Source organism: Monomorium pharaonis, chromosome 9 (assembly GCF_013373865.1).
Source record: "Monomorium pharaonis isolate MP-MQ-018 chromosome 9, ASM1337386v2, whole genome shotgun sequence".
Lineage (NCBI taxonomy): Eukaryota > Metazoa > Arthropoda > Insecta > Hymenoptera > Formicidae > Monomorium > Monomorium pharaonis.
The window spans coordinates 14397842-14409324 of NC_050475.1; the positions used below are offsets into that span (position 1 = coordinate 14397842).

The 11483-nt window shown below is 39.4% G+C and overlaps 1 protein-coding gene across 1 annotated transcript; it reads right to left on the bottom strand.

The window, feature by feature from the left end:
• Positions 1 to 6353: 6353 nt before the first annotated feature.
• LOC118647314 lies at positions 6354 to 7162 on the bottom strand. The gene has a single exon (XM_036291970.1). It carries the CDS (start codon positions 7132 to 7134, stop codon positions 6367 to 6369), a length of 768 nt encoding a protein of 255 aa, XP_036147863.1. The 5' UTR covers positions 7135 to 7162; the 3' UTR covers positions 6354 to 6366.
• Positions 7163 to 11483: the final 4321 nt, after the last annotated feature.

Consider the following 11483-nt stretch of genomic DNA (forward strand, 5'->3'; position numbering starts at 1 on the left):
TTAAAAATAATATATACAAAAAAAAAAAATTTTTAATAAAACGAAATAATTACAGATTTATAATCTGGGTGACGCTAAGTTCCGCAGAAGACCCGGACATGAAGGCACCGTATGAAATAGAAAAATTTACGCACCATCCAGGGATATATTTTGAAAAGCTAGGAGGATTACATCAGGTTGAATCCTTCTGGAAAGTGGTCATCAAGATAGACGTAACGTCACTATCAAAACGACTCGCACAGGTAGAAAAATACGTACGCAAAACGGATAATCTATGCAAAATGATAGCAGTCATAGGGAAAGAAACATGCGAAAATTTACACAGCGTTATTGCAAAAGGGTGTGAAAGAACTAATAAATTAATAAAACGCATAAACTCAACATACAATACAAGAATACACAGAAGAGGATTAATCGACGGGATAGGATCAGTCGCAAAATCATTGTTTGGTACGATGGACGCAAACGATGAAAAATTAATTAACGAACAACTAACGGTATTACACGACTCACAGGAATTAAACAAACACGCAATAAAAAACCAAATAAAAATAATGCAAGCCACTATCGCTCACATTGATAACAGTGAAAGAACTATTCGACAAAACGAAAATACTCTCGCGGACGCGACAGACAAACTAAGAACAAAATTATTAGAAGATGAACGCCAAAGTAACCTACACGAAAATTTTATAATAATTAACGCGGTACTGTCTGATCTAACACGCGACGCAGAAGACGTACTAGAATATTTAACGTTTTTAAAAGAAGGAATTCTGCATCCTCGGTTAACACCCATTTCAATAATAATAGAATCACTTAAAGACGCTAGCTCGCAATTACCCGAAGGACTCTACTTCCCATTCAGAATAAAAGAGAATGAATGGTCGACAATAGAGAAATTTGCGACAGTAGGCGCATACTGCGATCAAATAAATATATATACTATTTTACGATTCCCTCTAATTTCGATGCCAAAATACGAAATACTAAGTGTAATTCCGCTACCTATCCCAAGTCAGAACAACATTTTCTCGTTCGTAGAAATTAACAATCCCCTGATTGCAATAGACGCAGAACAACGTACTTACATAATCCTCGCAAAGAACGACCTGCAGAAATGCATAGAGATAAATACCGAATACCTATGCGCGGAAAATCACCCCGTATATCGAATAAACCAAGATTCTATCTGCGAAATAAAAATGTACCTAGAAACTAAAGATCATTATAAAAATTGTAACATAAAAAATGCGACGTCGAACCACAGCCTTTGGATAGCGCTAAGTAATTCACACTCGTGGCTATACTCGTCACCACGAAAACAAGTAATTACTCTACATTGTAAAGACCACGGAAAAATAAAGGAAACAATTGAAAAAGTAGGTAAAATTACATTAAAAAATAACTGTAAGTTAGTGACAGAAAATACAATTATAAGATCACCCAAGATGTCATATGAGACAAGAGTAGAATCATATCTACCTCAGTATAATATTTCACTACTACAGAAGCCTGGCTTAGAAAACGATACAGGCCTCAAAGAAATAAAATTAAAAAATATTATACCAAATCCGACGGAATTAAAAAATTCCAAAGATAAATTAGAGGAGATAGACAACGAACTAGATAAAGATTCAAGTTCGATCTTTCAGTCGCCACACTTTATTTTTCCAATGGCAACAAGCGGAACAACAATTATAATAATAATAATAATAGCCGTAGTAATAGGATTTATTATAATAAAAAAGAAAAAGCGGAATAACAATAAGCGAATTACACTAGATATAGATACAGAATATACGATACCGAGATCTATCCTAAAACGAAGCAACAGCACACGTTTCTAACACAAAAAACATATATATATATATATGTAATAGTAATTAATAACTATATGTAATAGTAATTACTATATATATCATATACAATTTGATCCATTATTTCCTGCGGGAAAAAACGTGGCATTAGTTTGCACAGCTCTACGTCTCGGATTAACAAAATCAGACCACACGATATCGCGTTACACCGGAACCAAAGAATCAAAAAACTTCTTTTTGCAAATTTCGTTCACACACCGGATGTGCACAGCTGAATTGACTATGACCATATATGGCCCGATTTAGGGAGTTACACCCCACCACTTCCGTTTCTTACGGAATTATAAAAACAGACGACCCAATCGAGCCCCAAAGACTCGATACTGTCGTTACGATAAACAAAGTTCAAGCTCAAGAACAAGAACAACAGCAGCCAGGCGGAACCAGCCCGCAAATTACCCCGGTGACATAGAGTTTCCAGCATACACACCAACTCCAAGGACAGGATGAAAATTCCTGTGGAATTTGAACTCAGTCAGCTCATCGATGGAGTGCGCCCATTGGACCACCCAGAAAGGTACGAGAGACTTCTACGAAGCATCTGCCTCCAATCAACAGAGAGATGTCTAGTGGAAACAGAGTTTCCTTGGAGAAGATGGTGCCGAAGCTGTTATCGCCAACGATACCGGCTTTATTGCACCATACGAGATCCATCGGCACACGAATACCGGACGCAACTCTCACCTGACGAACATTGGGAAACGATCACCCAGTGCTTCAAGTGCGGAAAAGTGCAAATGAACGTGCACCCTGCCAGAGACTGCCGAAAGTGCATCGAGATATTCCTCGACGAAGAAGAGGCCGTAAACGAGACCCTGGACATGAAGATGTTCAGTTTTGAAAGATTTTAAAACCCGTGTGTACGCGAATCTGAGAACGAGCAATACCAGCTACCAATGGTATGTAATTATTAGTGTAAAACAATAAAGAAATAGCGATTAGTATATAGTTTTTTCACTACGGAAAAGCGATAAGATAGCGTAAACTATTAGTTGCGAAAACTCAGCCCCTCGTTTTCTTTTCAATAAGGGGGAGGGATGTTGTGAGTGCGCGACACTCACACAAACTTTACTTGTAATAACGATAAGGGTGTCGAGTGACACCTCGCGCGACGACACCGTCCGGCCTTACTACCGGGCATCGCACCGGCCTTCACACCGGACATCACACCGAACTACATATCTGGTTACTCATTTTGCCACCCAAAATCTCCTGATTTCCGGTGGAATGCGCCTAGCTAGCAATTGCTGGCTAAGCTAGTGCACGGGCCAAAGGTCCGTGACCGCGAGTGACATCCCTTGGTAACAAGCCGAAAGGCTGAGTATATAAAGACCGCGGAAAGAGAACGAGTGGGCTCATAATCAATAATAATAGCGACGAGTATATGTCGCTCGTCGAAACTACAAACTAGACGTAGTAACACATCTTTCGGGTTCGCTAACGAAAACTGTAAAAGAAGAACAAATATATATCTCTTGTTATTAACTCTCGGCGTTATCTTTTGGAAACCTGATCCCGAGGAGTCATCGGCAGCGGTCCCGCACTGTATCCCGAAACCAGGGATACAACAGTATCCAAAAGTGGTGTTGGCGTACGGATTGTACGTATAAGTCTCAATCTTGACGTTGCTGTCGTCAAAGATCGGCTCGCCTCCAATGTTCAATCTTAGACATCTTAGATATTTCGTACGATAAATCCCAATGATTTTAAAAATTCAACGTTTGATGCGGTGAGATTCTTTTTATCAGATGAGCGAATATTTTTAACTGTCTTACAATTTATTTCACACGGTCGAATATTCTTGATTGGTGTAAAAATTGTATCCTTCACTTGCTCATTCAACACGAGCATCTCACGTTATCGTCTTCGTACGTGTAATCTAACAATAATTTCCTCTCCACGAAAATCGAGTAACTGACCGTCCTGATCCACAATGCGAATCATCAAATCAGTAATGCTCCGTGCGACGATTGGAAGGTAAATGATCTGTGCAGGCGTTTCTTATATCCTGGTGGTATCCTCGGCGAAAATTCGTGTATTGTGTGTACGCACTTGTCGTTGCTGTACGCACCCGCAGTCACGTTACATTCTATGCGAATGTTTACGTTTATGATATTTATAGGTGCATCCGATTCATACCACATTCGCAATTCAAGAATACATCGCGATGAAAATCCCAACAGCGATCCAACGTTGTTAGGTTTAAAGAAATTTATCTGATAAGCACACATAATTTCACTCTTCATTGTATTATTGTTAGCACGAATCACCACCGGATATTCGCTCTCTTCTTCATCTTCTTTGTGAAACGTTCTCTTTTCCGCAAAATCGGGATGAGATTGTAAAATTGTGCGTTTCAAATATCTATCTATATCACGCAATTCATACGATCCTTCGGGAATTGTAATTTCCTTGTCGTCTTTGTCATAATAAAATTTGTTATTCGATGAATTTACATTAGGTATGGTAAGTATGTTTCAAAATCTGTGAGAACGAGCTCGTAATCGCCATCGCTCAAATCTACGGCTGGAAAATAGCTTACCGCGAGGATGCTACTCTTGCCAGTTAGCGTAAACGTCAATGACATGTTGAAACGAATACTGAGTTAAATTGCACAATGTTAGCCTTTAAATTGATTACTAACTGTTTGAAGAAAACGCAGACATAGTTGGCCGCAGTTGCTTTGATCATAACGTTGATAAGGCGTGTGATTGTACTCGATCCGCGTTACATCTAAATATTGCACCAGTTCTTTCGGTGGTCTAAGATTGCCGAAACTATCAAAGTATATAGCGCGATTTCCTCTCTTTGTGTATGCCACTCAGTGTGTACCTGATCCTTCAGCGTTATCTAAATTTACAATACCGCTCTCGTTTCGATATGCTCCAGCCGTTGGTAATGCTGTACGCATAAAAATTTCTCTAAAGTGTGGAATGCGCATACGTTTCGCTAACTGTAATAATTGTGTGTTGGTAGTTGCACCTTTTGGCATTTTTAACGTCTTTTTGACTTTTTTTTTTTCGTCAACACTCCTTGTCCACGCTTATATGGAGCGAGATAAACTCCATGACATGATTATGACGTTTCAATTCGTTCAGCTGACGCTGCGCTGCCTTGTTATCATTCACAACCTTCGCAACTCCCGCCGCTCCACCGACCAACGACCCGAGAACGCCCAACAGCGGTAGAATGGGTAAAACACCGCCGCGTTTCGCTACCGGAAGTATTCGTTTACTCGCTCTCTTCTTTTTATCACTTTTTTTCTTTTTCAAACCCATGTTTTGGTTTGATGGAGTACGTTTTGAGAATGTATATGTGTACTCGAAATCATTACAACAACCGAAATATCAATATTTGGAAAATTTATTGACACCAATTGAAGAAGTTAGTTATTTTGCATTCTCCAATAACTGTGATGTCATTCAGCCGAGTGAAGCGCTTCCGAATTCCATTTTTATCTTTGATGACGTGGCGTGTGATAAGCAAGATACGATAAGAGACTACTTTGCAATGGGGCGACACGTGGATGTCGACTGCTTCTATCTTTGTTAGACGTATGCAAAGATACCGAAACATCTTATACGCAACAATGCGAATTTGCTAATTTTATTCAAGCAGGATGGTACCAATCTAAAACATGCGTACAACGATCATATAAATACCGACATGTCTTATGAGGATTTTAGCAATTTATGTCATACTTGTTGGCAACAAAAGTATGGATTTTTAGTGATAGATAAGGATAGCGCACTCGTCGATGGACGATATCGAAAAGGATTTAATGACTTCGCAATACCATAAAGCAGTTAGTTGTTTTTGATACGTTGACCAAGTAGCGTTTCTCAACATGGATAACACAGATAACAATATGGATCGTGAGAAGATTGTGAAAGAGATTGCAAAAACTCTACCGCTTTGAAAGCGGGTAAAGTGCAAGAAGAAATAGCCTTGGAGAGACACTTTAAGCCCATTGTCGAACCATTAAAACAGATTGTTGAAAACACCGTTGATGATGTATCAGATCCGATTAAGAATGAAATGTTCTTCTCGGGGGAAGACGAATACGCAGAACCAAAACCCAAACGAAAGCGATCAAACGCTTCGTTTAACAATTCTATAATGACCTCTACTCCTGTTAAAAAAATGAGATGATCAAAACCTGTACCAACTAATTTGAATGAAACATCGCAAATATTGCGCAGAAAAGGAGATGAAATTTATGTCAAGTGGCTGGAATTCGATGGATTGCATAATTCATGGATACATAAAGACACTGTTATTTAATCCAATAAAAATTGTTTTTATTATATTCACATAAAAGTACAATGTAACCAAATACATTATTATATTAATTTTATATTATGTGAGATTTCTTTATCATCCTTCCTTAATACATTTTTATTAATACTTGTTTTTAACATAAAAATATATAAAATTATTTTTAATGTAAAACGTGAAATTTAAAAACTATATAATGTTAAAGATATTATAGTGGTATTCGATAATGTCCCCACGGTAACGTTTCAACTGAATCGGGTATAAGGTATCTCTTGTCATCATATGGACTTAGAGCGATTTTCGTTTCGGACACCGTATATACTTCATGTAGCTTGGATCTTATGCATGATTGGCGACGCGTCATCTCGATCTCATCTCTCAAACACTGGGTATAATCATCAAATGTTATGGTTCGCGCTACTACATTATTTTTGACACCTTTCGCCTTTTTAGTGTCTTTCTTTCCATCTACCTTTAACGCATACATCTTTACTCTAAGTCCAACGAACTCAGTCATTATCACACCATTATTCTCATCTTTCATCAAGCCCGGAACTTTTTTATTCTTGAGAAGCATACCGTACGCGTTGTCGACCGGATAATCGCTCGTGTCGAACCTAGCGATATCACGTTTCATCGTCTCGTAAATATCCTCGCACTCGACGAGGTATATGAGACTGTCGGTGTCGGTATACATGACTCTACATTTGTCACGATACAGAGGTAGCATGTACTCGTGGTGAAATTCATACAGACACGTCTTAGAAATATCTAGGATATACATGCCTACGTAAATCGGCTTATATAATTTCACCTCGAGTTTTCTAAGTTCAACGGCGATTAAATTTTCTGCAAAAATACTTCGACTATGAAAATTTGGTTTCGCGATCATTGTCTCCGCCCATTTTGTCAACCACTTAACGACAACATGATTGCGCACATTCTCCATGGTTTTACCAAACACCGCATTATTCATTAATTTATACAAGTTTTTTTCGAAATCATTTTTGGCGAGGGTCCGGAATCGTGTATTTAACTCTATGTATTTACAGAGCCATGGAGATTGTGCGAATTGTAATATACGGTGTATCTTCGCGAACGAAGACCGTGACGCGTGCACTGCTGCAGGTTACGGTAATGTATGACGTAACGTTCCTTATCATACAGCGTAGCGAGAAGTTTACACTCACGCTTGCCTGGTGGTTTATCGCGTGTTGGGCAAAAAGATAGGTCAGCGTGCTCGTCGTGAAGGTCTCGGGGATACTCGAGATCAACTTCGAGAATGTATCCCGTTGGTGAATCAGCAGCGATCGCACTTATGTCAAAATTCGAGACTTCGATCCATTGAAATTCCCCATATGGCAGCGGCTGACACATCGCCCAACCATACAAATTATTAACGTCAAAATACATAAGATATGAGGATGGTTTCGATGGGTTGTACGTCTGCATGTATTTGTTGTTAGCCTGTGCATATCTGTCTGAACATTGACTGAGACCGCGTATACCGCGTTCGATGAACATTACCATGTCAATGTCAGTAAGCAGTTCGAAAGTAATTTTTGTATATTTTAACATAGCGTCCCACGTGTATCCGGGGAGAGTGTAATAATGTGCTGGATCGAAACTGTAACTTTCTAAGCATTTATCGCGAAAAATTTAAAAAATGTCAGCTAACAATAACACATCCGTTTTCAAATATAGATCGCTGTATTCACCCAACGTTCAAACGGAGAATCGCTTCCAGACATTCTCGGCGTGCATGTAATCGCTCTCGGATACAGTATCAGAGGTCAGGGAACTGAAAAATGATTCGCGCGGCGGTAAACACGTGTCCTGCAGCTTGTTCACGCAGTCAACGTACTCATACGGAAATACACCTTTTCGTGTCAATAAATCAAAATCCTCGTCAGATAAGTGTAAATTCGGAACGTACAATTTTTAATTTTTCTTTGCCTAGAAATGATGCCAATTTTTCGAGACTAGTATTTAAAAATTTATATGAATCTATGAACCATAGTTTTATGTAATTGTGTGGATCTAATTTATCGGCTGTATCTACGACATGTTTTGTAAAAGAAATGTACTTTTCTTTCGTGATGGGAAGTACGTCGGTCTTCCCTTTGAACGCTGTGGCTATTTCCTTAATAATGAAATGCGAATCGTATCCAGATAAGTTATGAAAAATAATTGGCATGTATGATGCATTTCGATAATTTAAATTACAGAGAGAATGTGCAGGACCGCGGTAACGACCAGTCAAATGACAATGATCGCGCACCCATGTATCATCCGACGCGAATGGCTTATCGCAGATATGACACCGCGTCGCGCTACGATATGCCTCCAATTGTTCCTCCGATAACGTTTCCATGGGGATATTAGTTGATAAACGAGTCTTAACATTATACGCTAATTCTTCAAGTTGTTTAGTGAACCATGCGATGCAATCTTTATCGCGACGAAACCGATATGTGGATAACGTGTCGTCGTATGAGCATCACACGTAATACCCGATGCTGAATACCTCATGTTGTTGATATGTGTACGACGCTTGCTCTGTATCATGTTGCGTCTTCCGCAGCACACACTCGAGGTCCGCGTAGACGATAAAGGGCACTCGTTCCTTGTGGTTTATATTCCGGAAATTCAACCACTTGTCGTCTTCGGCAGGCAATGTGATAGCGCAGCCGTTCATCCTCTGACAGTCTACAGCGTATGATTGCAACCTCTCGCATGATGAAAAATAGTGCAAGCACCTGTAAAAATAATTTTAAAATATTTTAATTATTTATTTTGCTAGATCATAAAACTATTTTTTTACATGAGAATATAGTATACATACCGATCGCAAATGTATTTCTTGTGCTCCTTTTTACTCAGTTGGGAGCTGATGAGTCGGGGCAGATTTTTTATCCAGACAAAGTGGCCACGCTGTCTTCGTGCGGATTTTGTACGTATAATAAATTGACATGCTTCTTTTTCTTGTCATTGGAGAGCCGCAGCGGAAGAATCTTTAGCACTGCCATTTCCCTTTTCATCCCGTAGACGTTGATCGATATATTGTTAAGACTCTCAAATTTTCCAATATCCTTTACTGTAACGGGAAACGCAATATCATCAAACTTTAGGACTGTTGCATAATGCGGATATGACGATTCCAATCCTGTGTTTCTTTCAGCAGGATGTAGAGCGGCGACCACTGACCACGCGAAGCATGCATTGTCCTTTGAATTAACGTTCACTACTGCACGCTTCATCATTATTTCTCGCGGTAATGTCACGTAACACCCCGCGTGTAGAGGATTATACTTATTTATATTTAGAGTCAATTGAGAATTCGCGATAGCGCCCACCCGCTATCTCGTTCTTGAAACTCTTCGAGTGATGCTAATGTGGGCTCGATAACGCGTCGCTCGTACCACTCGTCCATGTCCGACGTTTGAAATAGTTCACAATTTTTATACTTTTGTTGGCACGTTTATCACCCGTTACAAACACGCCGTTAAATGCTGTATTCACTTTTACACTGTTGTGTTTCTCTAGAGCGTCCCGCACTCGCTCGAGCACTATACCGCCTGCGTCTTCTAAAAACGTTTGCGGTTCAATATAGTTTGTATTTATCACTGCACCTGTCTGAATGCGATTCTCGAACGCTGTATCTATCTCTCGCCACATAAGTTTGTTCGCGTTATTACTAGTGCTCGCGTAATTACCACCTACATGCACGAAACGTCTTTGTAATTGTGTCTTTTCACCTTCGAGTCGCGCGATCCTCGCCACCAATGATTGTCTTTGTCCGACGGCAAGCAGAGGACGCTTTATGCGGCTATGTTCTTCAAGCTGTTGTATAATCTCGTCGCATCGCTGCAACCACATAAAACACTCGCCCAAAGTAGTGACTCCATTTGCTTGCTCCAACAGCTCGCGTTCCACTTGCTCAAAATTATTCTCCATTTTTATGTCTTTTTATCACTGTTTTAAAACAACACTGTACAATCTTCAACAGGACACTCACATGTAGTTTCGTAGCACCTAATGCAGAATCGAAATTTTTCTTGAATTTCAAACTGCATTAGCTTGCTTTGTCTTTCACACCGAATAAAAAAACATATCTCCATCTCTTGCTCAGACAGAACGTATTCATCCTCATCATTGTTCAAAAGATTTGAAAATTCGTGGTACGCAGCATTTTCTCTACATAGGGATTCTCAGTATTATAACCAAAGTGGGTTATTATTGCTATCACTTCGATATACCTTCCAACACCTGCTGGTATCTCAATGAGATGGTAACAGCATTCCTGAGTCTTTTCTACGATTTGTTTTGCTATATCATATTCATTTTCATCGGTGTCAACCCAATTGAGTATCTCTCTATATAATTTTTGCCTCATATGATGAGGCCAGTTATGAACAAAATGGTCGTGTATGTAAACTTCCTGTATTACGGTGCGTTCATGCGTTCCGCGTATACCGAGTTCTCGATCACATAGAAATTGCACTGGTGATATTCTCTGCACATGCTTTCGTTTTTCGGAATCATCATTATTGTCAAGAACATAAATGGCATCTTCTACGATATCGTCATTCATGTTGTAATAATGTAGTTTTTATACTAAGAAGTGACTACTGTGCGCACACTGAACACATATTGCACTGAATTATTACTCCGGATTGATGACGGTTTCAACTTGCACTCGGATCTTAAACTTCGCATCAAATGCGATATTATGCGCTTCCCGACCGCTTATATATTTTTTATAACTCTTCATTTTCTTTGTCTTAACATCGGTGCTTGACCTCTGCAAGATTTGCATTATTTGAATGTGCGATTCTGAATCATCTCATCAAGTAAGTATCAAATGATTTATGTATGTGCCTAAAACATATTTTGTTACAGCAGCCGTACATCGGCGCTTGACCTCTGCAAGATTTGCATTATTTGAATGTGCGATTTTCGTATGATCCCATCAGTAAGTATCAAATGTACATGCCTAAAACATATTTTGTCACAGCAGCTGTATATCGGCGCTTGACCTCTCAAAGATTCACATTATTTGAATGTGTGATTTTCGTATGATCTCATCAGTAAGTATCAAACGTATGTGCCTAAAACATATTTTGCCGCAGCAGCCGTACATCGGCGCTTGACCTCTGAAACGTTGGTCATCCTTGAATGTGTAAAGTTTGAAATATGTGATTGTCCCCTCTATTGAGATGTGTGAAGAAATATGTGATTGTCCCCTCTACTGAGATGTGTGAAGGGCGTGCAATATAAGAAGAGTTCTGACAACGGTATCACATCAGTTAATCAGCGGAATAC

Excerpts from the sequence above, each read along its gene's own strand:
- LOC118647314 (XM_036291970.1), bottom strand. The coding sequence starts at position 7,134 with ATGAATAATGCGGTGTTTGGTAAAACCATGGAGAATGTGCGCAATCAT.